Raw genomic sequence first — 27,436 nt, forward strand, 5'->3', positions numbered from 1 at the left:
TTTTCAGATCAGGTAATCATTTTAATCTGACTTTAATTACGCTTGACTGATTTCATATTTCCCTAATACGGACTCTTGAGAGCGGCATGCACTTTCCCTGGGATCCCTAAGTTTGCGTTTATCCTCATTGCGATAGAAAATTTAATCAATAAATTTCAACAACTGTCCAACCCCTCTATTGGGGATATTTTAGTATTCCCCTGTTTATTGGAGGGATGGACCCCCTCCCCTATAAACCGCGCCAAAGTTTCCCGCCAAATAATTGGACTCTTAAATAAGAGGTTAATGGAGTTATAGACTATTTTGATGGAACGATACAACACGCAAGTTCCTAGAGGTTCATTATTATAGGGAAAAGTAGCGATTTATTAACGCGCGAGAATTAAAGCGAAATGGTCTATAATTTCGAATTAATAACGCTCGATACAACATCCAATATTTTATGCAAATTGCCTGGTAATGAAGGATGAAACTCAGAACCTTTTTTTGGCAATTAAAATTAATTAAACAGTGACAAGTTAATTTAAAATTTTCAAAAACATGATTTTAAAATTGTTTTAGAGGTAACGTGAACTTGTAACTAGAATTTGAAGTTTTTTTTTAAATAAAAATTTTGATGTTTTGACAAGCTAATTAATCTTGTTAAAAATTGATATTAAGTTTAATGAAATAATCTAGATTCTATAACGTAATTAAAAACCTCAATGTAACTAAACTCTGTCATTGCAAAAGAAAAAGGGGTCCAACTTTGAGTGACGCAAAAATAAGTTTTAGATTTTTTTTTTTTTTTTTTTTCAATATTTGGCGCCAAAACGCGGTGCACGTGACCTCAATTCGGGGTTGTAATAGGTCAGGGGAAACCTGCAGTAACAGTCAAGGGGACTTAATTTGAACATTTATTAATGGCAACGCTATTGAACTAATTATTGATTAAATTTTAAATTACAATTATCTTCTTCTTTGATCTTATCCCTAATAAACCTAACCCCAAAATGGCGGCGTACTATTACGTCAAGAAAATGCCCGGGGGCAATCTCCTAAAATGTTTATATTCCATCCAAAGATGAGGAAGGTATGAAATAAAAAAAGAATTATTTTTTGACAGTTAAAATATTGAGTCCCTAGGAGGAGGTAGCTAGCTAGCTAGTTTCTGTTGTTAATCCCCGTACCAATACGTAATAAGCTTGCAGTTTGGCCCCTCAAACCTGTCCTGGTTCGCTAAGAAAATCGCGTAGGGGCCGTACGGTCCAGCTCCCATCCAAGTCCCCAACCAAAATTGAAGATCTTTCAAAACTTCTCCCTCTTCCGTCGTTAGGTTACATTACGTTAAAGGTTTTATGTCTACCCTAACCTAAGTTAACTTTTCATTCCGGCTGAATGTCCAGGGATGGGTTTTTACTAAGCCTAACCATAAGTTCATAAGATATGTTCACCATAAGTTTGTTAATCTCTGGTAACTTAGAAACTGGAGCTTGTAATTTTGAAGTGAGTGAGTGAGGTAGGTCATAGATTCATGGTAAAGCGAAGACGCCTGGTGAGGCGCTGCTGTCAAATTTGGGCTTAGTAATGCAGACTAAATAGGACCTAGATGGAAGTCCTGCAAAATTAACCACCACCGAGTGTAGGACTTCAATTGACTCGCTTCCGTCGTTCTCGAACTAGTTATCTCGAGCTGTTAAGTCTCTCATCTTAGCATTACGAATCGTATAGGTAGTGTCATACTTATGGGAGGAACATAACACTTATAAACTTATGGCCTAACTACATGACTCGCGCTGCCTCTAGCGGTGCTACTTGGCGACAGGGAAATAACCCAATAATGTAGTTACCTCCCCTCTACTGTGATCTTTGCTTCTCTAAACAGTGGAATTAATGGTTATGTCTTCGATACAAAAACATTAAATTAGAAATTTAGACTTTAAGGAAGTTGAGAGATAGGTCACTTTAGCACTAAATCAATCCGTGTAAGCTATTATAACTTAGCAATATTGAAGGCAAGAGGTCCAAAAAGCAAGATGGGAGGGTGTTATAGCCTTATACCGTGTTAAAACTCGCCCGGGAGTCCGGGACTGAGAGGCCTCTACAGAAACCAAACTGGGTTTAAAGGACAAAACCACCTAATATTAACTACGATACCATAAAAAAGAATATATAATGGATAATATCAGAAGCGAGATGAGACTAGAAGTGAAGGGCTCTAGCATTGATAGTACATCCTGGCACTAGTGAACAAATTTGAGGATTTTATGCCGATTCCCACGCGCTAAAACTAGAGAGAGAAAAATTGGTCGAGTTCCAAAAACATTTCCCACCCCCTTCCCCTCAACCTAAAGCGCCCGAACACGACGCGGCTCCTTGAATCTAGTTCGGCCGTCTACCACCGCGAGCGTCTCACCGTTTTGGAGGGAAAATTCAGAAACCGCTACTAGAGGGCCAACCGCTCTTGCGTTATCAAGTCTTTTCACTAATGCCGAGTGAAGAATTTGGTTAGCTCAATACTTCTAGTCTCATACCACTTCTGATAATATGAACCCAAACAAACCGTCCAAACCCACCGGGGGTGTTTGGAAAAATAAAATCGAACCAAGTCCGTGCTAAGTCACGTATTAGGCCTTGGCTTAGAGAGTAGTAAATATCCCCGGCAACTGTACTAAAGTGTATGTAGTCTGCTATTTTTTAAGGTTATCGCACGACGAGATACGTACTCAAAACACAAACGCGATATTTGAAACCTTGCGGTGATAACAACCTTTTTAGAGCGAATAACATTTTGATTAAATTTATTAGTTGGAAAAAGTGAGGACGTAGTATTTCAATGTTTATTTTCACCGTATGTATTTATTATTTATTCCTATATTAAAAATAATCCTATGAGGATGGGTAAAAAATGATTGAAGTTTGCAAAATAAATTTGCATAGCTTTTTGAGTAAGCAACTAGGCACTTTTTTTTAAAAATTGTTAATCTTTGCGCATGATTTCTAGTCACTACTGCGCAACTGCTATATTTCATTTGCAAAATTTTTAATTTAACTTGTCAGTATATAAATATATTTTTCTATTATCCAATTTATTTTTTTACTATCCAGGTCTACGAAATATTATTATTATTATTTTTTTATAACAAGAATAATTCACGGAGCTTGTTATAAAGCGGAAGTGATAAATTTGCTTCTTTTAACAACAATGCTTGTTAGCAGACCCTATCCCCTTAATAATGACGCTATGATAAAATTTATTTGCCTAGATATTAGCCTATGGCGGGGCCAAACAGACAAATCTCTCCTATTTATGACTGAGGTCGTAAAAAATTAAAATTTATTTATGATTTATTTATCATTCTATTTTCTTTGGTTTTTTAAAAGACTTACCCTTTAAGTATTTCTTTAAAGTTGAACGTCTTGAAAAATATTCATGATTAGCATAATCTAAATAAATAAAAATAAATTAATAAATAAAAACAAACAATATAAAGTAAACATAGACATTAAATTAAAAAATATACATAAATTTAAATAATTTTTTTTTGCGATTCCGAGGGGTAGACCACTTACAATAAAAACTGTTTCTGCGCGATAAATTATATTTTTATAATCTAAGAGCGAGTGAAGTGAGGTACCCCTCGGTTAGAGATAGTTATTAATTTAAAAGCGCGTGCATTATTAAGAGTAATGACATCTCGGGTTATTTTCCGGTCAACATTAATACAGTGAAAGGCGAGTACCTGCCGAGGCGTGAGGGTAGCGTCAAATTATAAATTAGTAATTCGTATCAGGTACAACTTTAGAGAAAAAATAGAGGACAGGTTTTAATGGAGTGTAATTGGCTGGAGGCTGCAGTGTTAGAAACCAAACACCGATCGCTCTTTGTCAAACAAAAAACGTTACGATTGCTTGGTCATTCTTAGTATAAATTGTTTGGTCAAAACAAAGTGTTGCCAGACGCGGTTTCCGCGATAAAATAAAACGCAATTCATCCAAGACTAACTCTCTAATGACATCGCTTTAGGTGCCGGCATATTAAAGGCGCAGTGACACGATTCGTTTTTAAAAAATGAGGCCACCAAAATTTGTCATTTAAACTTTCCCAAATTACCCGTCTAAAGTCATTTTCCCTTACCAATTTTATTTGTTTGATAGAAAAGTCATAATGTTGTTGTATTACAATTTTAGAACTCCCTGACAACTATTTTCAAACTTCTGACTTCACCAATTGAGAAAATTAAACTTAAGTGAATGATTTAAATTAACCGAGATTATCCGTACAGTTCAGTACCCCTTAAACGAGACTTAACTAAGTTTAGTTACGTCTAGAGATACGTCATTATGTTGAAAGTATATTATAAAAGCCATTAACCGGTAGGTAGACAAGGGTTTGCTATAGGTTAACGTTTATTCCATTCGGTTGCTTTAAACCATTTAACTAAATCGTTAACCTGAATCTTAGTTTCTTTCATAAAAGTCCTAATGATAATATAAACCTTGAAAAATACAACATACCAATGTTTAACGTCTGGATTTGGATACGTACAGTCATAATTAGGCTTAGCGACACGTCTAAATATTATCAGCGTAACCATAGCAACCCGTTTCTTTCCGCGGTTTCACGTGTAATTAACAGTGGTAGAGGGGTATAACATTTACTTTATATCAGAAATTAATATTAAAACACCATTTTAATCGAACCAGTATCCAACCCCTCGTGAAGGGAGCGCGAGAAGTTGAGGGGTATAACACTTGGTTTAATTCTATGGAAATTAATATTAAACATAACTAATTTGCCTTAGTATCCAACCCCTTGATAAGAAATAAGTAAAAATACAACGGGGTAGAACACTTGGTTTCTACAAAGAAAAGTTAATATAAAAACACAATTATAATTGCGGTAATATCCAGCCCCTCGTAAGCTTATCACGAGAAAGTACCATTCCTATGTGAATCTCGTGCATATTTACCCCTTACCTTAAACTGTATTAACCCCAACAATATTGTCAAAGTGTATATAGAAGTGGATTTCAAAGCCAACATTATAAAAATGCCTTATAGGTTAAAAAGAAAACAATATAATCACAAACTAAGCCTTTTTATTATCGCTAACATAAAACTATGGATATTGTAGCCGTAAGTTTTCTAAGAAATATATGGCAAAAGGTAGGGGAAGGGGGGAGGGGCGTTAAGTAATATTCATAAAGAGGGTAAAGACCTATAGAACCCCGTTTTTATTGTTATCGGCTTAGATTCTTGGTAGGATATTTTCGCTGACATGAGCGCGTTTATAATGTCAACTAAAGGTTTTTTTTCTTCTTATTTTTACATATGAAGGATTTATAATATCAAAGTTTAGACCAAGGGCGACGACGACCGCGACTTTGCGTGCACTTTCAGGAAATGGAATAAATTTAGCGTCTTTAATCTCTGACTACAATTATTACCCGGAAATGAATCGATTTTAATTGTGATACTAATGTAAATTTTAATGCAGAGCAGTTATTCAATGCATACGCGACTATCCCTTTATTGGTATTATTTTTAATGTTTTTAGTGGACTCGTGTCGCCCAGACTTAATGGCAAACATATTAAATTGATTTATATTCGTTTAAATTTAAAGGGAGGGTGAAAAGGAAAATTAAGAGATTTTTTTAATCGATTCTTCTTCTAATTATAAGATCAATCTGTGTAGTGGAACATTAAGGAAATAATACCAGCTCCGAATGATTTTAAAATTCAAATTAGTTAAATTAGATTTAATTATTGATAATTTGAAATTAGCACCTCTGACCAATCACGTAACGCCCTGCCTTCTTGTTAACAAAATTCTCCGTGGCACGGTCTATATCTCGCGCCACTATTGTGCGCACATCGCACGCTATTTTTATCTAATCTCGTGCTAAATCTCACTCGACATGGACCACGTGACACGGGGATTTTGTTAACAGGAAGGCAGGGCGTTACGCGATTGGTCGGAGGTGCAAATTCAAAATTATCTATGAAATCTCACTCAAACTAATTGGAATTTCAAAATCATTCAGAGCTAATATTTCCCACATGTTTCCCTATGCAAATTGATCTTATAATTAATAGAAGAATCAATAAAAAAAATTACTTGTTTTTTTCTCCTTTTCACCCTCCCTTTAAGACCATCTTTAAGAAACATCTAGTAAACTAACTATAAACAACCCCTTTAAAAATTACGCAATGAAGTAAAAATACTATTACCCTGCCTCGTTAGATTAAAAATAAAAATAAATTATTTAAAAAAAATGATTATGTTAAATCGAAAAGTGACGCTTCTGAGTGTAATATACAGTATGAATTTTCTCGGGTCTCAGGTAAAAAAGGGGTCATTCGTTAAGTTTAACGGATACAAAAAAATTAAACTCTGGTAAGAGAGAAAGAGATAGAGGGGGGAGTCAACCAGCCAGTCATATATCTCTTGCGTATCATGCAAAAGTAAAAAAAAAAAAAATTTAATAATAAAAGAAGAAGAAGATGAAGAAAAAAACGAGATTCAGGAATTTTTGGTTGGCGCCTTCCTTTATATTAAGAAAAGATAAAAAATGAATCTTTTACAGGTTTTTTTTATTATTTCTTAACAAGGATGGTTTTTTATTTTTTCTTATTTTTTGTTCACGTTCCCTTCTGGCCCCGCAATTGTAAACGTGACCTGAAGAATGGGTCCCCTCTCATTTCTCCTTACCTCAAAAGATTTAATAAGGCCAGGACCCATAAAAAAATAATAAATAAATAAAAAAACTAAAAAAATAAAAAAATTTGATTACTGTAGATAAGAAGGTATATTCCGAGGTAAGATAGACTTCCTTTCAAATAAGGTTTACAAAAACTAACGGCCCGGGTAACAGACGACCAATAAGGAATACATACAGTTAATTGGAATAATTGTGAACGTGAAAACCATTTTGATTCACTCAACGTGTCTTGGTGGATTTTATGGGAAGAGCTAGCTTGACTAATCATTATGTATGACGAATTTTACCTGGTGAATTAATAATCTGTCCCTCTGCGCAAGCACCTAGGATCTCGCGTTAATACCAACCAATGAAATTACAGTTAGAGCCATCAGAATTATTAATGGGTGTGACGTGTAGTAAGTTCTCAAGCCCGGTATACCCACAAAACCCTTTTAGAAAAATTAACACGGGATACATAGGGACATAATAATTCCTAGTAGCTGTATTTATTCCGGTTAATACACTGATAGCAAGCCAACATTACGTAAGTGTTTTCTTTACCCCTCTATGACGCTGTTACTATAGTAACGGGATTTACAAGCAAAAGACCGGCCGGGACCTTTTTATATTTATATATAAAATATATTTTATTATATTATATCAAAAGGTTAGCTGATCTAAAAATGCTTCCCTTTGTAAAAATCACCCTCATCCATAAGCCTAAATCCCCACTTCCCCCAACAATGCATTCCTAAGGATTTTATAAATTTTTTTCCCGATCCTACAATCGCCTCTATCGAACATAATGGTCAGTCACTTTTTATGGCGATAAAAGCAAGCGGGGACCGAACCGCTAACGCGATAAAAACCTAGTGGAAGAATATAATAGCGTGTTGCATGACACTATCCCTTTAAATTTTAGACCTAAAATATATATATATATGTGTTGTAAGCTTTATCCTGAACCAGATAAAATACAGATCAACGTTCTGTTTATCACGGATTCCATAGAAATCGATGAGTCATCCTTAAAAAAAAAACTGAAATAACATTTAAAGTAAAGAAAAATAAATGGTAGTAAACTTTGGAACAGTCATTATAATAAAAAATAATAATAATAATCGAGGGGTACGCTACTTGCTTTTTAAAAAATAGTATACTTTAAAAATTAAAAAATATTTTCACCATTATGACGTCATCACTCACTACGAGCTGTGTTAAGTGTAACCTCCAATTTTTGAAATATAGTCGATTTAAATGCTAAAAGTTTGACATTTTCGAGTATTTAAAACTCATTTTTGAGTGTTTAAAAGTAATTTTTGAAATTTTGAGTGTTTAAAAGCCATTTTTGAGTGTTTAAAAGCAATTTTTGAGTGTTTAAAAGCAATTTTTGAGTGTTTAAAAGCAATTTTTGAGTGTTTAAAAGCAATTTTTGAGTGTTTAAAAGCAATTTTTGAGCGTTTAAAAGCAATTTTTGAGCGTTTAAAAGCCATTTTTGAGCGTTTAAAAGCCATTTTTGAGCGTTTAAAAGCCATTTTTGAGCGTTTAAAAGCCATTTTTGAGCGTTTAAAAGCCATTTTTGAGCGTTTAAAAGCCATTTTTGAGCGTTTAAAAGCCATTTTTGAGCGTTTAAAAGCCATTTTTGAGTGTTTAAAAGCCATTTTTGAGTGTTTAAAAGCCATTTTTGAATGTTTAAAAGCCATTTTTGAATGTTTAAAAGCCATTTTTGAATGTTTAAAAGCCATTTTTGAATGTTTAAAAGCCATTTTTGAATGTTTAAAAGCCATTTTTGAATGTTTAAAAGCCACTTTTGGTGGTTAAAAGCAATTTGATTATTTAAAACTGTATTTTCCAGTATTTAAAACTAGTTTTCGAATATTTTAAACATTCAAAGCCACCTGTGTAGTCGAAATAATTTATTTCGCTAATGTTTTACCCCTCAGTAAAATAGTTCAAATTATTTATAGCTAGTAGTATAACAATCGAAAATTACAGTGTAAACAAGTCAATTTAAAAAACATTAAATATATTCTATACAATTTTGGGACGTCAGTTTTTCTTTGTTTTGAACGTATAAAGGTGGGTTTTTTGGGTTTTTTTATATTCTGTCGAATTCGATCCTACCTGGGCCAAAACCTCAAATATTTTTTAGTGTATTATTCTTATGTCGTCCCATTGTCTGCTGGTTACTTTTTTTTGTGCATCGATAATTCTAGGTTTTAGTATTCCTATTTTTTTTTTTTTTTTACAAAAAAAATTCTATGAATTGTGGTTCTAGAAAAAGCATTAGTAAAGTGGTGTATATACTACGTCATTAACCGTACGGTTTAAAAATAAAGAGTACCATCTCTGAATAGCGACAATAATGGTTTTTAAACATTCTGTGGAAGTTACTTAACTCGAGGTTATGAAATGATTTAGACTTTACTAATTTAAGGGGTGCATACATGGTATTATGAACTATTTCAAAGTCACTGTTTTGTGGTATTAATTTCAGTGTTAATTTATTTCTGATTAGTACGTACGAGTGATTATTGGTTATAAGAGAACTCCCCAACCTCGATACGCCAGAGACGTTGACCTAAATTGTATTTCATTGGCCCCGGGGATCGTATGAAACATCCCAATTGCATTGTGCAATGAATGAATGCAAGTACAGAGCTGCCGTACACTCTTAATTGTTTGTAATTGAAGCGAGGTTGAAATCCACTGACTCGAATGAATCTGACTTCGTTTCAAAGGGTTTTGTTTATTGTTACTAAAGATAAATTAGAATGAAATTTGGGCAGTATATTTTTCCGGTCAAAGGTCAGAAAATTAGAGATGATTTGACCTTATGACAACACCTCAACTTTGAAGTGTTATAACTCTGGTTCTATAAGAGATACATTGAAATCCTTTGAGTATGTCATAGCCCTAGTTCCTGCCTTTCCAACGGTACTAAATATTTAGGGTTTCAACAATCAGGGCCCGAGTAATTAACAATACCTTATAACAATACCTTATACTTGATATTACAACAATCAGGGCCCGAGTAATTAAGCAAAAAAGAAAATTATGGAAAATTCCATATGACAACACCTCAACTTTGTAGTGTTATAACTCTTTTTCTATAAAGGATACTGGGAAATCCCTTCAGTATGTCATAGCCCCAGTTCTTACCTTTCCAACGGTACTTAATACTTAGGGTTACAACAATTACTGCTCGAGTAATTAAGCAAAAATTCCCCAACCAATTGCACCTCTACTTAAGAAGAACAATGAACACACAAAAAAAAATCCCCTTGATTTACCTCTTCACATCCCCTTTAAGTTGAGCTTAGTTATTTAGGTGAAAATTCTTAAATAATTTCGCAATCGTTTTGTTTGGTTGATTTTAATTTGAATCCGTGTCAAAACGAAAGTAAACCTGATTAGGGATTTACCTGCCAAAAAATAAAACAAAATAAACTTCCCAAAACAAAAACAGAGCGCCTCCCTTAAAGAAAATAAATATTAAATAATACTAATTTTCATCGCGCACGACTGAACACAAATTTTAAAAGATTTCTTGTCTTGTACTGTACGAACTTATAGATAAGAAAAAATGTATAAAGTTAAAACATAACGGTACCCCCCCCCCTGCAAGAGAATTAATCCGGTGGGGGGAGTGAGAAATGTTCATCCCCCCTTTAGTTGGAAATTTTTGGGGAAACCTACGCCATGGCCGAACAACACGAAAATCTGATAATAAACACCTACAATCATTTCTTATACGCTTTTATTTTGCTTCCTTAAACATAAGTTAATTTCATTTCCTCTAAGTTTATATAGGCTTATTTATGTTTATAATATTAGGAACGTTTTGAAGGGATAGTAGCATAGAAATAAATTTTAAAATTTTGGATTTGGAAAGTAAATTGATTAAATTCATGAAATATGTTTTGAAAAATATCTATTGCTTTTAAATAACCTTTGGTTAAGGAAGGGTTGAAAAAGGTCAGGGAAAACCTGGAAAAGTAAGGGAATTTGAATATGAAAATTTCGTGACAACCCTGGTTATTGTGGTTCTGTACCCAACCTTTTGGTTGAAGAGAAAACTACATACTTATGACGTCATCCCTACTGTTATATAGAAATTAATACGGAGAACACACTAAAGTCTCAACTGGCAAAATTCTGATCTAAAAGCGACATAGTTATGACGTCACCATAGCTGCCCCGCCCCTTTCCTGTTGTAGAGCGCCTTATTCGAAATATTTTCAACTTATTAAAACTAGTTTATTAATTTTAGCTACTCAAGTTTGTCATTTTCAAGTTAGGTATTTCAAATACTATCCCTTTAAAAAGATATAAGTAATTGTTTATTATAGAAAAACGTGGGTAGGAGAGAGAGGTAAACACTGATTGGATAGCGGAATTAAATAGCCGGCTCTATATGCGTTTCCCGCTTCCGTTAGGGTTCAGATAAAAAGCCGGCTTTCATTTATTTTTATTTTTAATATTATTATTTTTTTATTTAATTTTGGGCACGTACACCTAAGATATAAAATAAATCCAACCCCACACGCTTCGATAGTTTACATTTTATTCAGGGAACCGGTTGGAATTTCCAAAAAAAAAAAAATTTACTCTGTGTCAATTTTATTTATCCCTTCTTTTTTGTTTGTCAAGCTTAATAAATTTTATTAAATATTATTATTATTGTTGTGAGTAAATAGACCAAGGCGTGCGTGAAATTTTGGGTGGACTCTATACCACAATAGACTTATTTCAAAAGGGCGGAGGGGTCCAATGTCGTCCGCTTAATGCAAAGACGTTAGAAGGGGCTTTAAAAGTTACCAGTCCTGCACCAAATTTGTTTGAAAGCATATCTTAATTTACGTCTTTGTTGACAAACAAATCCAACAAAGTTTTGTCTTAAGATAACAAGGTGGTCAACAGCCGACTTTGGACAAGGGTCAATAGATAGTTTTCACTGGTAGGGCTATAGAAAATTCACCCCCCCCCCTCTGTCAGCTTAAACTTCAGTGCAGTGTTGTCAGGTGCTCAAGTTGGTCAAGTACTGATTAAAACTGAACTGCTAGCCTTATTCTATGCAATCTCTTGACTCGCCAATCACCTGGCAACACTGGGGGAACGGCAAAACCTCCTTTAGTGGAAACTACGTATTGTTAATTTCAAATTGCATATTTTCAAGAGGAATTGATATTATGAAATGCACCGTTATACAAAATTGGCCTTAACAATTCTGAAATGGAAAACTAAGCAGTATTTTAATTAAAAAAATACAAACAATGGCTGTATTAAAAGAAAAAAAAAACCCAAAGAAAATCCAGTGCAAAATTTAACGTATAAAATGTAAGTGACCCGATCGGATTTGTTGATTAAAAAATAATAAGCAATTACAAAACTTTCATTACTCAATCGATTGTGTTTATTGTTAAGGATTTAACAAGAATTTATTGTTTTACCCTACAATCGATAAGGGATAAAGAGAGATAGAGAGAGAGTGGGTTTGAGGTCGTGTAAGCCTTTTTGGTGAACCAAAAATCAAATAAAAATGGAGGCCACGTTACGCCAAGTTGACTACGAGGTCCTATATGCAATCCACATAGATATAATAAATAAAGCCATATCAACACCTCCATTTCAGCCTGTAGCCGGCATAGAAAGCTTCATTTATTGCCTATATCTATTAATTCTTCCGGCATGCATGCAGCGGCGCGCGCGCGGGTTTGCGGATTCCGGAATTTTTTTGGCGCGCTTTTGACCCAGTGGTCGACTTTTGGCGGGAGTTTGCGCGAGGCTGATGCTGATCGTGGCATTGTCATATTCGTGTCTAGGGCGCGAACTCAATTCTAAAACGCCCTCAACATACAGCGCGCGCGTGAGGGTGCCAAGGAAGGTTTTGAAAAGGGGGGAGGGAAGAGGAGAGAGAGTTTAATACGTAGGAAAACAAAGGCCCAGTGTATTTGGCGGGAAATTGTGGCGGGGGACTAGGCCTAACTACGTTTTGTTTTATTAGAATTAAATGGGGACACGAGAGAGTGAGTTGATTTTTACGTCATCAGATTCGACTGTATACCCGCCTAAATTAATTAGCAATATCCTGCCTTGCCTCGCCTCGCATTGCCTATTGGTACACAGTGACTATATGTTGTGAAAATTAAAATTAGGCTTAACAGGATGTTAGCAGTGCCACGGAGGGGGAGATGGAGGAAAATATAAATTAATTTTGAAAGAGAAAGGGAAAAAAAGGAGAGACAGGAATGGAATTGTGGGAAATCGGTGTACTACTGCCTCTGCCTGAGATCATTAGTGGGCCTGGCGCGGTTTATCTCGTAAAGGTGGAGTCGCTTTTAACGTTTTTGGGAAAAAGAGATTTCAAATGTATCTAATTAAAAATATTCACATGGTACTGGGTTATTTAATTGTTCGTTGCTACGGAGGAAATAATTTTTCTCAGGAAAAAATTCAATGGTTAGGTTTAGGTGTTAAATGTCAGGGAATTTGAACGTGCGTGTTAAATATCAGGGAAACGTCAGGGAAATTGGTGTTTATTAAATATCTGGGAAATTAAAAATTTGTCTGTTAATTGAATATCAGGGAAATTTAAAATTGGTTGTCATAAAATATCTGGGAAATTTAAAATTGGTATTTTATTTCAAGGAAATGGTTGTCAATTTTAAAATTGTCATAATAAAAGTCAGGGAATTTCATTTCATTACCATAAAATTATCACTACTAAATTTTAAACCCAACATTCTGACTTTTCTACATAAAAATAATGACATTAGTTGAACAGTAAATCATTGAAAAATCCAGGAATTGAAATGAAAAATGACAGCTCCGTCTAAGACGTCTTTTATAGGTCAATTACCCCCTACAAAACTATAATTTCAACTGAAGGATATAGTTCCCAAAATCAGTCAAGTAGATAATTACAAGTGCAATTATTAAAATTAAACTAAATCGAATTAAGAGGGTATTTTCTAAGTCATCACTTAATCAATCTTTAAATCTGTAAAACCCAATTCTTTCAAATTAAAATTAAAACACTTGTTTTGTTTCTCTTATCTAAATCAAACCAAATACGCTTCGACTGTTTGGGGTTAACGATTTATAAATCCTTTGCACGATAACTATAACTTTATGTTATAGATAAGATTTTGTTTCTTATATTTCTCTAAAGGGGTGAAAAATTAAGAGATAATAGATAATGGATAATTTACGGCCTATATTTGTTTGATAAAATCATACAAGAAATCAAAAGAATCGAGGTCAAAAATCATAAATACGAGAAAGTGTTGCATTAAATTCGTACTCGGTTAATTCCAGCTCAAGAAAGTTAGAGCTATTATATAAGACACCCTGCCGGCGAGGAAATCTAGAATTAATTGGGTCGAGGGGATACTCACTCACTCACTGCGTAACTTGTGTTCCAAATAGGGAGAGTGAAGTCAAGAAGCGATATCTATTTTATTAGGTAGAAGGTATAAATTCATTCATCCACATTTATAATCTAGCTTTATCTCCAGTCCAAACGTAGTAGGTCCGGAGTTAATCCCCGCCGCCTCTAAATTGCAACCAGCGAGATATCTCATTGGTTCTTGAAAACTCACGTCAGCGCGACGCGAATGACGAATATTACAGGTATTTTCCGACTGAGGAGAGCTAGCGAAATAGCCCGGTCTCCTTTTACGTCCCCCCTTGTATTTTGAAAGGAGGACTGGGACTATGGCGCGCGAATAGGGACTTGGCAGTACTACGTCATGCAACGTCAGGCTACCTTCCACTAGTGCTAAAAAACATACCAGGAGGAGGGGCTTATGTAGCTTTCATTCTGTTAAAAAACATACCATAATGGCGCTGGGGGCGGAGTTAAGCCTGAATTGCCAAGTCCCTATACTTAGGCAACTTACACCTTCTCCCTAGTAAACTAGATATCGCTTCTTGGTGAAGTTCATTGCGATTTCTATGATGGAATTTTGTAACTGTAGATTTATGGTGCTAGTGAATATCCCCTCGTACTGAAGAAACCCAGATCCTATTCTACCCATTGTGTATCTATTCTGTTCTATTATTCTTTAATTGATTCTTTTAAAAAAACGTTAGCATCGAGCGAGGCCTCATGCACGCTTTGAGACGTTGATTTGAGTTCGGTCGGATCCATTGTTAATTTTTTCTCTTATGCGAAACGATATCCTTCTTTTGAATCCAAGCCCATCTTAAACCACCGTAATTGCCTTTTTTCTTTAACATAACGTAAGATGCTATCTTTACATAATGGAGCGTTAAAAAACGAGGGGCTATACAGTACGGTCACTAGGCGTGTAACTGATTGTGTTACAACGGCTTGAAACTTAGGAGGATAGACGTGAGAAGGAGTAGAAAGCTCCAAACCACCTAGGTAGCCTCTGTATAACCCCATCTAGGGGCGTGTCCGAGGTATTCCGGGTTACAACGGCTTAAAACCTTGGAGGAAAGACGTGAGAAGGAGTAGAAAGCTCCATACCACCTATAAGGTAGCCTCTGTATAACCCCATCTAGAGGCGTGCCCGAGGTACTCTGGGTAGACTTTCATTATGCCGCAAACATGGCCAACCAATATTCAACTCCATTTCGCTTCTCTCCTCCAAGTTAAAACTAAATTAGCTCCAAAGTGCCAAGTGATCCAGATCGATTTGACCCTCAGTGTGGTTGGTTGATTGACCTCTTACTTACGAGTTTAAGAAACTAACCGAAAACACGTGTAGAACGCACCCAAGAAAGAAGAAGTTCCCCGCTTTAATTTTGTTAAGTATAAATTTCACTTGAACCTTTATCTTTTGTCTGGAGTGCGACAGACGTTGACGTACTCGTTTTTTCGGTCAACGTCTTAAACTATCTAATAATATTAACCGACCAGGTTGGGTTCAACGAATTACCCCCTTTAGTAATTCTTCAAACTTAATAAGCTCCACTAATGATTAAAGTGATAGTAGTGCAAAGGAGATTTTTTTTAAATACTTTAAATTGCGAAAATTGATCAGCAACTGATTATAGTTAAATTGTTAAATGGTAAAGATTGGTGATGACGTCATAATTGTGAATATTTAAACCGCAGTAGATATTTATCAAAGGCTTAATTTCTTTTATATTCTACGCTAAAAAATATATAATATTTTTTAATTTAGATTTATTTAAGTACTAGGCCTACTATCCCTTTAAATAAAAATGTCCCTTGATACTTGTCCTGCATGGCCTGACGGGGAACAAGGACGGTTTTTTTTTAATTAGAGACAGTGTCGCCGCCAATGTCATTGTCAAATGAGTTATCCCCTAATCACCCTCAGTAATTAATATAATTAATACACCCTTAAATAAAAAGAAGGAATATAAAGAAAAAAAATAGTAATATTGTCTGCGTGACAAACTAGAAATTATGGCTTACAATTTTCACACAGCATTAAATTAATTTTATTAATACAATAATTAGTGAAATATCGTTCAGTACAACCTATATAATTATAATTATAATTATTTAAAATATATATTTTTTAATATTAATTATTATAATTTATAATAACAAAAAATTAAGAAAAATTATAATAAAAATTAATACTTCCCGATAATAATTAAAAAATAATCAGGATTGTTTAATTGTCATGTGGGAAAAATTTCATAGAACATTTTCGACTCAATATTACACATAGAAGTTACCCAATACACTTCGGTTCTACCAAAATCCCTTTTTGGTAAAACACTGTAGGGTAAATATTGCAACATTGCTTAAAGATAATTTCACATTATCACTTAATCCCCTAAATTAAAAATGCGAAAAAGGCAAATAGATTAAATATTTTGCATATATTAGCATAATTAGGGCTAAAATGCAACCTTATCACCTTTTATTTTGGTATGCAGATTTGAAAAAAAAAATTAAAAAAAAAAAAAAAACATGTTATCTCCAGTCAGAAGTCCATAACTCCAAGGAGACACGATTAAAAATAGAATAAAAGATAACTGGCGATTATTCTAATGTAGATGTAGTAAAGTAGAACTAAGTTGTATAAAAATAAACGTTCCCAAGGGAGGGGGAGGGGAGAAAATACCATATCCCTCCCTAACAATCTGGGAATGAAAGGCTTTGGCCTCTAATCGTCACACTGCGTTTAAAATTAGCGCCTGTTTTGAACAAGCGTTAGATAAATGAACAAACTCTAAATCATAGATATTATAAATATATACCCTATAGGGTGTAGGCAATACGGAACACGCTGAAGGAGGGATGCTAGACAACCAACTCGCGGTAGTGCCTCTAAGCGGTAGAGAAATAACCCAAGAAGGCTATATGGGACCTCCCTCGCTCCTGTGGTGTTGATTTCATCTCTTCTGGAATAAATGGAAGGGTCCATAGATACATATTTCTGTTGTCTATGAATTGGGAGCTTGGGATGAGTGGTGTGAGGTTGGAGATCGAAAGATCAAGCCCGGGCCTGCAGAAATGGCGGGAAATAAATTGAGCGCGCGCATTCGCCACTTACGCACTGCAATTTTTCACGTAAACTAAGCAGCAGAAGTGGAACAACGATGAAGGCGAGAAGAGAAATAGCGGACGGTGTTATGGGGAAAGGTTATTTACCCTGATTTCTCTGTACGCTACGAAAAACGGTCGGTCACTAAAAATTTTGTAGTCCAATGTTGATGACCTAAAGAGTCTTTCCTCTCTTCCATCCTCCCGCACACTTTTTTTTATTTTAACTAAAACGTATCTCTAGATCCAGGCGAGTTCAATCCCGTTTCTTTCAATTGCTCCCTCATCCTGGTGAATTTAAAGAGATACTGAAATATTTATTTTATATCCATCAATTGAATCAGGGGAGGGGGGGGGTCGGTACATTGCCATCCGTCTCTGCGTATGCAGTCTCGTGATACAAAACGGCTACAACGCGGGCGCAAAAAAATCGAGAGTTGGAAGGCGGAGTTTTACCCCCATGTAATTCCTCTTAGTTTGAGACCCGAGACGCTACTTTTCCCGACTCTCAATTCAATTAAGGTACTTCAGTATCCCTTCAAATCATCCTCTCCTACACACTTAAGCGCCCCATAACCGGGTAAAATAAAATAAAAGATAAAAAAATCTTGCAACTTTCTTCGGTTGGGGGTTCGACTCGACTTGAAGTTGAAACCGGGTTCGGATGGCTTGTAAAAATAGCAAATTCTCTCCCACTCCCACCCATGCATCTTCGCCTGATCATCCCCTCCTCCCCCTTCTACCGTACTAAATTCCCCCCCCCCCTTGAAATAATAAACACGGATGAGATGCAGCTAGGCATTACAATTTTTCTTCTTCTTCAAGAGAGAGAGAGAGAGAACAGATTTAGAAATTTGTAAGAAAATAAAAACGGTGAAAGAAATTCATATTTCTTTGTTATTTTTTTCTTTTTTGTAATGTTATTTCAAGATATACAAAATTTTTAAGATGTTTTCTTTAATAAAAAAGATAAATTTCTAAATTGGGTTACTTCCAAGTTGCTAAAGGACTATGAGACTTGAAAGAGAGGAAATCTCACTGCAAAATAATGGAATTTTAAGATGTGTTTTTTAATAAAAGACGATAAAATTCTTAATTTGGTTACTTCCAAGTCGCTAAAGGACTATGCGACTTGAAAGTAACGAAATTTCCCTGTTATAAAATAATGGAATTTTTATGAAATACAATTGGGTTAAAATAGATGAATTCAAAATTCAGGGTACATAATTTATGCAAACCAGGTTTTTATGAAGTTTAAATTATGAAATTTAAATTAGTCCATTTACGTAATTGTAATTCCTAATTAGAAGCCTTTAAAATTGCACTATTTTGTAGGGAAATTTCGTTACTTCCAAGTCGCTAAAGAACTATATAATTTACAAAACAAAATTTATATTTAAAATTATATATTAAAAAAGCCAAAAAAAAAAACCTTCTCAAAGTACCTTAGAATAGAATCCTCGCAAAATTTAAAAATCCCTACTGATAATTTGTAAAATTTAAATTTCATTCCTTCCTTCCAAGTTGCTAATGAACAACGTAATCTATAAAACAAGTTTCTATATTTAAAATTAAGGTATCGGTTTTTTTTTCGCCATTGGATAAAAATTAGGACAAGTTTATAAATATATATATAAAATTGGGCAGATGCGTATACGATTAAGCTGGCTAACAGCTTCTATTAAAAGCGACCGACTGAAACGTGTTTGGAATTTTTAATTTTAAAAATGATATGCGTGATATTATTATAAAAGCTGTCATTAACACGGCTCAGTCACTTTATGTAAAAATATCATTAAATAATGATTGCAATTAAAACGTCTATACCGCCGTGTTAAAAGGCCTAAATACATAACAATAGGTGGTAACTAGGAGACCCAAAGTACATACAGTGGGGTTCTATTTGGGATTTTGGAGTCGAAAATGAATGTAACTTCTACAATATGACATTTTGACATAAGTAACACTTAAAATAAGTTACGATTGGAATATTTTTAGGGATTAACCCTTAAATTTAACAGGGATTAACTTTTTGAAAACCGATTTCCCTGAGTTTTCCAGGAGTGTTTCCCATATTTGGAGTAATAACAACCGGAGTGGTTTTTTCTATAGTTGAAGCAACCCCTTCAGAGAAAACCCAAACAAATTTCCCTGAGTTTTCCCTGTGTTTTTGTCAGCTATTTATTTCCCCAAGTTTTCAAAGTTTGTATGAATCCTGTTTAAGTAAGAATCTGAGAAACAATGAATTCTACTTTAATTAAGGGGCCATCCATAAAACACTCCAATTTTCATAACTAGAAAACAGTGTGCCTTACGTCAAAATGCCTTTGAAATTACATTTTCGATTCAAAATTGATTTCCCATTGTACTACCCTGTTTTGAAACACCCTGTACGTGTTCCAACTAACTTCGAGATTGACGTTTAAACGCGAAAGTATATCAAAATTTGACGCGTCATTGTTATAATTATACGGTACGTCTCTGGAAGAAGGTAATAAACCCCAACCCATTTGATTTGAATCTCAATTGTTCCATAAATAACTAAAATTATGTCGTTTGTCTTATTTGTTCAAACGTTCGAGTTACAATCACGCGAATTTCAAATCACGCCATATATATTTCATCTCGTTATGTCACGTCATGTGTCTGGTTATTTTTGTTAGCTTTTAAGCTAGTTGACAGTAATTCCCCGAATATAAAATGCAAAATAAAATTTATGTAGTTTCAATTGCTCATATAAATTATTGAATTCAGGGATATTAAAATTGTTTGTAATATTTAGGGCAAGCGAGATAATTGAATTGCTAAGCCAGTTAGGCTTAAATACAGCCTCTTACACCTGAAAATATCCAGGAAAAAAAATTACACGAAAACACAAACAAAAAACATGGAAAATTCCACGAAAAACATGAAAATATCCATTAAAAAACATGGAGACATTCGTGAAACAAAAACATTGACATATCAAGAAAATAAATCATTGATTAAGAATTCACGAAAAGTTTTTTTTTATAATTTCTAGAAAATAATTTGCATTTACGAGGCTTATTGCGAATGTTGAACGTTTAATTAGATGACCTTCCAACAAGGATATATTTGTAATGGTCCTGTTTGTATTCCCATTAAGTTAACCTTATAGTTGATTAAAATAGGTCAAATAGAAATTTATCCAGATACGAAAAATACCCTCTCGAACTTTCAACAAATGTGTACGTAGAGTTATTCAATTTTATCGTATATAAGGCTTCGTTAGTTTGCAACTGTCAAATATGTGTACCTCTATTTCTTTATCAATGGATTAATTGTAATTTTTTATGGCTTTGTAAATTCGAGTTGTATTAAAATTTCGGACTCCACCACCAGTGAGCCCTTTCACTGAAACGAAAGAATTTATAGGACGCTCCTGCAGGCGTTGTTGACAACTGCCTGGCACACTGCCACAAACATGACGTAAACAAGCGCGCCAAATGAACCAACGTCAAAAGAAGCGCGTCGAGAGGTTAATCACTCGGAGGAAGAGTTTCCTCTACATCGATTACAGGGTTGATAAGAGTTAGGGAAAGTTGGGAAATTTTGAAAAATGGATGTGAAATATGTCGTGGATTTTGCAAATTGGTGTGAAATTGTTAAGACGTTTTGAAAATTGGTGTGAAATTGATCAGGGATTTTGAAAAATTTTTGTGAAATTGATCAGGGATTTTGAAAAATTGGTTGTGAAATATGGCAGGTATTTTGAAAATGGGTGTGAAATTGGTCGGCGAATTTTTAAATGGGTGTGGTTAGGGTTTTTTTAAATGGGTGTGAAATTGATCAGGGATTTTTTAAATGGCTGTGAAATTGATCAGGGATTTTTTAGATGGGTGTGAAATATGTTCTTAATTTTAGAAAGGTCAGGGAATTTGCAGCGTTGGCCGTTACAATAAATACGTTTTAAAATTCATAATTGTCCAAATCTAAGAGTCTACTCGTTTATAACACAACAATATTCTTAACAAATTGACCTTTGACCTAACCAAGTGACTGACATCTCGATTACCATAGAGAAATGCAAATGGCATCTTATTTTATAATTATATACTCCAGGCTCAATAGTGCAATTTTTTTGCGCATTTACAGACCTTGCTCCAGGCTTCTAAGACCCTGTCAGGATTCTCCGTGTGACGTATTTATAGCGAAAATAATTCCGAGGTTAGAGTTCGCCCTTCACCTTGGCATTTAAACAAAATCGGCAGGTAAACAAATAATAATCAGAAGAGATAATGGAAATGATGATGATGATGGAATAAAGTAGCCTAGAAATCGTTTCTGTACACAAAAGGAAAAGTTAACTGAGATCGCGAATAAGGTTCATCCCTGTTCAATCAACTCTCTAGGTAAATAACATTACGTCTGCTTACACGCTTCAAGGACGCTCGTGACGTCACGCAAAAAGAGAAATACTTTCGAAATCTGTACCAACGACAGGTGTTACTGGATGGAGTTTATATAAATCGCATTCTAACACGTAAAGTGCTCGCGCAATAAAACGGCTCACGTGGAATTTCAAATAAATAATGTGAATTTTTTCTTTAAAAAATATGACGGTTTCGCCTCCAGTATTAATCCTCCATGTTAAGATACATATTTTGGCGCGTGAATTTCTTTTGAAAGCGCGCGCGAAATAAAATACAGGCACGTGCCAGTAAAAATAAAATACAGGGTGTTTAAGAAAATAAGTAGTAGGTTCATATTGATTTCCTATAAAACCATCCCCCTTTTTATGAACACCTTGTTCGTATGTATTTCATTTACCTAATCTTGAAACAATACAGCGCATGCGTACTGTACTGTACATCTGCACGTACAAGGTTGGAAATAATTCAATGAAATATACAAATACAAATATAATAAATAATCCAGGCAGGCAATTTTATGATAAACCACCGTACGTACTTTTACAATGCGCCCAAAATATGAATATATCATTTATTTGCAATAATAAAAAAATATTTATGTAGGACATTGTTGGGGAAAACATTGACATAAGCGCAAGGAGGTGAATCTCTATCTCTCTGTGTGTGATTTATTTTCTAGCTATAAACCTTCAAACAGAAGCGATATAAGTGTAGTATTTTCAATTCGAGGCATGTCTCTCGTCTCTTCTATACTAAATTTAATACCGTAATAATACATATAACGGAACTGCGAGGTCATTTCAGTTTCATTGAAAATCTGTGTTGGTAAACAAACGAAACGGAATTTTGATAAGATTGGCCAATTTACCGCGCATCACCAACCCTTTCCTTCTCTAAGATATTACATAGGGGTTTCGATGAATAAATTTAATGATACCAGGAATGTTTTCTGCAGTTTATTTTAAGTAAAAATGTCAGGGTTACGTTTCTTAGTAAGCATTAGGCATTATCAAGCAAAAACAGAGACATTGTCCGGCAAAAACTAGACATTTTCTAGCCCAAAAACTAGACATTTTCTAGCCCAAAAACTAGACATTTTCTAGCCCAAAAACTAGACATTTTCTAGCCCAAAAACTAGACATTTTCTACCCCAAAAAACCCAATTATATACTGACTAAATTAGACATTTAAATATCCCAAAACCGTCTCAAATGGAAACTCCCAACTTTTTATAACAGTCAGTTAAACATTCGTGAGAAATGATTTAAACTCGTGTCCAAGGGCTTTCTCAAAAATTGGTATTCCATAGCCGGTGATGGTGGTAAATCTTTTTTGATATTTTTTTTTTCTTTTTCCCCTTCAATGCTTCTTCACCCCAATGCCCTTTCTCGAATCTTTGCGTGTGTTGCTGTCGCGCGGAAATGGAATAAACATTGGAGAATTCCATAGAGAAATTATACAGCGATACAACAAATGTACGCTTTAAATTAAACACCAACCAATTGACCTTGAAGAAGACCGAGGCTTAGCAATTAAATAAGAGTACTTGTTGACAAACAATCACTTGGGTACGTGAGAACCTTGCATTATTATTTGATAACGCAAAAGAAAATAATAAATATTTCAAATTGAAATCGTGTTACACAATTAAATAACATACGATAAATTAAATGCTACGAGGTAGGCCTTTTAATAAACAATGACATAAATTTAAAATCCGTCACGTGGTACTAGTCGTCTAATAGAAATGCATACCCTAAACGTTATCTGCTTCATAAATATGCCTAATGGTACAAGTAGACTCTAATACCAAGTAAATTTTCATATATGTTTTATAATCATATCTTTTAAAATTCAAATTTGAATATCTGTTACTTCAGCCAAATCATATTGTACACTATTCAAAACTGAAGAATGTCATCATATGAGGAAATATTAATAAATGCAAATTTTAAAAAATTAATATGTCATATAAACACAGTACACAAACACAAATTTATACAGCACAGCGTAAATTCCAAGGGAATTAATGTTTCTTAAAAGATTTAAATAAAAATGAATTCACGGCGCGGTTCCCCGCTTTCTTTGTTTTTATTTTGTTTTTTAACATAATTTAAAATACAAAAATCGTCTTTGTTTATAATAACCTAAATACTTTTCCAGGCTCTGACTAATATTAAAACAGGGGCTTTTATTATTATCATTTTAACTTCCTATATTGGAGAGCCAATTTTGACCGATGTAAGTTATCATTTCGAAGAATGTTTGGCGGATTTCCAACAGAATAATTATGGTTTTCTATAAGGATGGTGGGGTGGTAAATTTTAAGTTAACGCTCCATTGACTTCTAAATCGTTAGCAACTTGGACCCGATATTTTTGCCAAATTTCATGATATTCTAAGAAAGTGCCAAAATAATTTGGTGTGCCGTACTAGTTAGACCCGTTACGTTTAAATATATTTGGTTTTTTTCATAAAACAAATGCGAGGGAATTAAACTATTAAATATTAAGATTTATAAAAAATGCAAGGAAATTTTAATATCAAATATTAAGATTTATATAAAAAAATTAATATCAAATATAAAGATTTTTTTAAAAATGCAAGGAAATTTTAATATCAAATATCAAGATTATTTTAAAAAGTGCAAGGAAATTTTAATATCAAATATCAAGATTATTTTAAAAAATGCAAGGAAATTTTAATATCAAATAGTAAGATTTTTTTAAAAAAAAATGCAAGGTAATTTATATTATAAAAAATTAAGATATATAAAAACTGCAAATAAATTATAATTATAATATCAAATAGTAAGATTTGATTTATCAATAATGCAAGACAATTATAATATACAATATTAAGATTTCATTTATATATCCCATGACACCATGCGATATCATTACACGACTTTAGGAAGTAGTAACTTCTATTGCTATAGACTAGACAGTGAGACGTGTTAAATGAACCGTAATAAGGCCACTTAAAAGGTGCATGAAAGAAAAGACAAAAAAAAAAATCATTTGGAATATTCAAACAATCGTGTCGTTACCTTAATGGTTTAATTGAGATTAAACAGATAATGTTTTGTTTGTATTTTGAATTATATACGGTCGCACGAACCCGGTGTTTATATTAATGTGTTAGCGACTTAGAAAGAAAAAAAACGCCTTGGCACTGAAATACTACATTTTTGAATTAAAATATAATATAATATAATATAATATATTACATAAATATCAAACATAAAAAATCAGTAATAGCACCTTCTAACACATAACAGTACATTTATTAACATTAAATGCCAATTCGATTTAAAAATAACGTGTTTTCCTTGAAACTAAAAAAAAAATTTTAAAATTAAAAATAATTTTAAAATAATCTTTATAAACGGTTTCACCAAAAATCGTAAAATACAAACAATATTTCTAGAAAATGGGGTCTAACAAATGCCTTAATTTAAAATACACCCCCTTTAATAAAACAATAATAATACAGTTACGTATCCGACCCCTCGATTATTCCAATGATTACTATTCATATACCGTAATACAAGTTTTGTGTAAAACAAGTTTTGTATCTTGGTTCTTAACAACTTTTGGGGGCGAATTATTTTCTAACCTTGGTTTGTTACGGGGCGAGGCTCACCTTGGAGGCCAATTTTTCTCTCTCAAATTCGTTCCCCCCTCCTATAATTTCAAATATCCCTCCGCGACCTAGGATTATGGTACAGCAGATTGAAAAAGATTTTCGACTGTGGTATTTTCTTTTTCTTTTTCTTTTTTAAGAAAAAAGTTACCCACTTCCTGCGCCTCGAGGGTCGACCGGTATACCAAATGGCATTTGCAAACGCCACTTGATTTAAGTACAGATGATAATTCTTATGTACTGGCACCTTCCGGGGATAGGGGGGGGGACACACTCTCTAGAAAATGACTCTTTAAGTTATGGTTTAATTTATTTAATTATGGTGCGAGTATGGAATTAAATGTTATATAATATTTAAATCTGTAAGTGCTGACTGACAGACAGACAGCATTACTGATATCATCGTCCTGCCTAAACTGTTTTATTTAGAAGGATGAAATTTTGCAGGGACGTTAATCATTAGTAGTTTGCACGCGCCAAGAAAGATTTTTTTTCAATCCGTCGCCATCTTGAAAAATGGCGAGCAAAAATGTAAAATAACCTTTATGGAATAACGTTGAATTCGCTTTTCAATTGATTTCACTAATATTTAGTACACAATTGGGCTTTATGGTAGAATTTGGCATAGTATTTAATTAATTTTAGTTTAATAATCAAGGTGTAATTGAATTTATTTCGTTTAATCGCTATAACTTATCTCTTAAATTTATTTAAAACCAATATGATAAAGATATTTAAAATTTAAATTATACTTTAATTTAAAAAATAACCATAGATATTTATATCGGCTTCACTCAATCTTTGTTAAATAGAGTTCAATATTCAAGGTGTATTTGAATTTATTCTTCGGGTTTCGGGGCTTAATTCTAAGTGTCAAAGTCAAATGAGTTATTTATTCCCCCAAAGTAATTATTTTCTAAAACAAATTCCCCAATATATCTATATGCTAATTAGACTAATTATTATCGTTTCCCGGTTTTTTAATTGATTGTAATATATTCAAAAAAAAATAAAAAAACGTGAGGGTTAAAACAACATATTTGAAAACCAATTAAGCCTTCTTAAATATTAATTTGTTTTTGGGGTTTTTTTAAAACATCCCAAAATAGCCTTTGAATTTTTAATTATCCTTAATGACGGCTGCTTTTAATTAAAAATAAATATTTATTATCTAGCTAAGATCAACAACATCAATAACAACAACGATGAAAAAAGTCTGCTATCTTGCTAAGCCTAACTCAAACTTGAAACCAACCAAGTCTTATCTATTTTAGGTCAATCTTAATGAATTCTTAAGTTTCTCTTCCTTATAATGGAAGATGCGATTTTGACATTTGAGTCTTTCTTCTTTTTTGTAGGAAAATTTTCCATTTCCAATCGCGAGCCAAAAAAAAACCCCCGGGGAACTTTTATTTCTTTATTTCTTCCTGGATTCACAAAAAATAGGTCAAAGTTACTGGAACGATTGCCAGGACTGTTCTGTTAATTAAATTTTTGGCTGCGGCATTAAAGGGGTGGTTGTACTGTACCTCTCAAACCAAACCCACCAAAAGAATAAAACAATTAACATAAGGTGTTGTTACCTTACATAAATTAAATATTATAATTAAATGTTGTTACTGTACGCTAGTTATGACTAAATGTAGTCGTGAAGTGACGTACGTCAGGGATTCTCGCTGTGAGACGCTGTTAAATGCTTAAATGGACCCTCCCTTGGAAATGAGCCTGATTGGCTAATTAACTCAAAGGGTTTTTCTACCACTATCCCTTGAGTTTCCCAAAACGTTTACTTCCAATTAATCTACTTCATTTTCTAACTATAAATTTTTTCTCTCTTTTATCTTTCTGTCTCTCCAGGAGTTTTCTCTCATTCGTGGGCGAGTTCTAGCAGTTCGGGGGCAGCCAGTTGGACCAGTTTGCCCCAAGACTCTCCAGGTCGGACCGACACCCCCCCATCGCCGACCAGTTCTTCCGAAGGAGATAGTCGCTTCCCTCTGACCAACGGCGGGGGTCTGACGGTGCCTAACCATCAAGGACCGTCGCACCCTCAACCGAATCAACAACAGAGAGGTCAAGGTAAAAGGTCAAGATGCTCATCCCCCGTCGAAGACGAAGGAATCGAAATGGACGAAACCGTAGGATTCCTTGATGACCCCGAACATTTGACCCAAGCCAAACCCAAAAAGGTCAGCGCACGATTTGATCTCTTATT

At 34.0% G+C, this 27,436-nt stretch overlaps 1 protein-coding gene across 1 annotated transcript in view; it reads left to right on the plus strand.

Annotated features, from left to right (window-relative positions):
- Glut4EF (Glucose transporter 4 enhancer factor) overlaps positions 1 to 27,436 on the plus strand; it is a 72,089-nt gene that overhangs the window by 12,362 nt on the left and 32,291 nt on the right. The window contains exon 3 of the mRNA XM_089834531.1: positions 27,082 to 27,410. Within this exon, the coding sequence (XP_089690657.1) occupies positions 27,082 to 27,410 (329 nt within the window). The remainder of the gene's footprint in view (positions 1 to 27,081; positions 27,411 to 27,436) is intronic.

Source organism: Phalangium opilio, unplaced genomic scaffold, assembly GCF_054372755.1.
Source record: "Phalangium opilio isolate 3A_F unplaced genomic scaffold, DU_Popi_V2 ptg000002l_1, whole genome shotgun sequence".
Lineage (NCBI taxonomy): Eukaryota > Metazoa > Arthropoda > Arachnida > Opiliones > Phalangiidae > Phalangium > Phalangium opilio.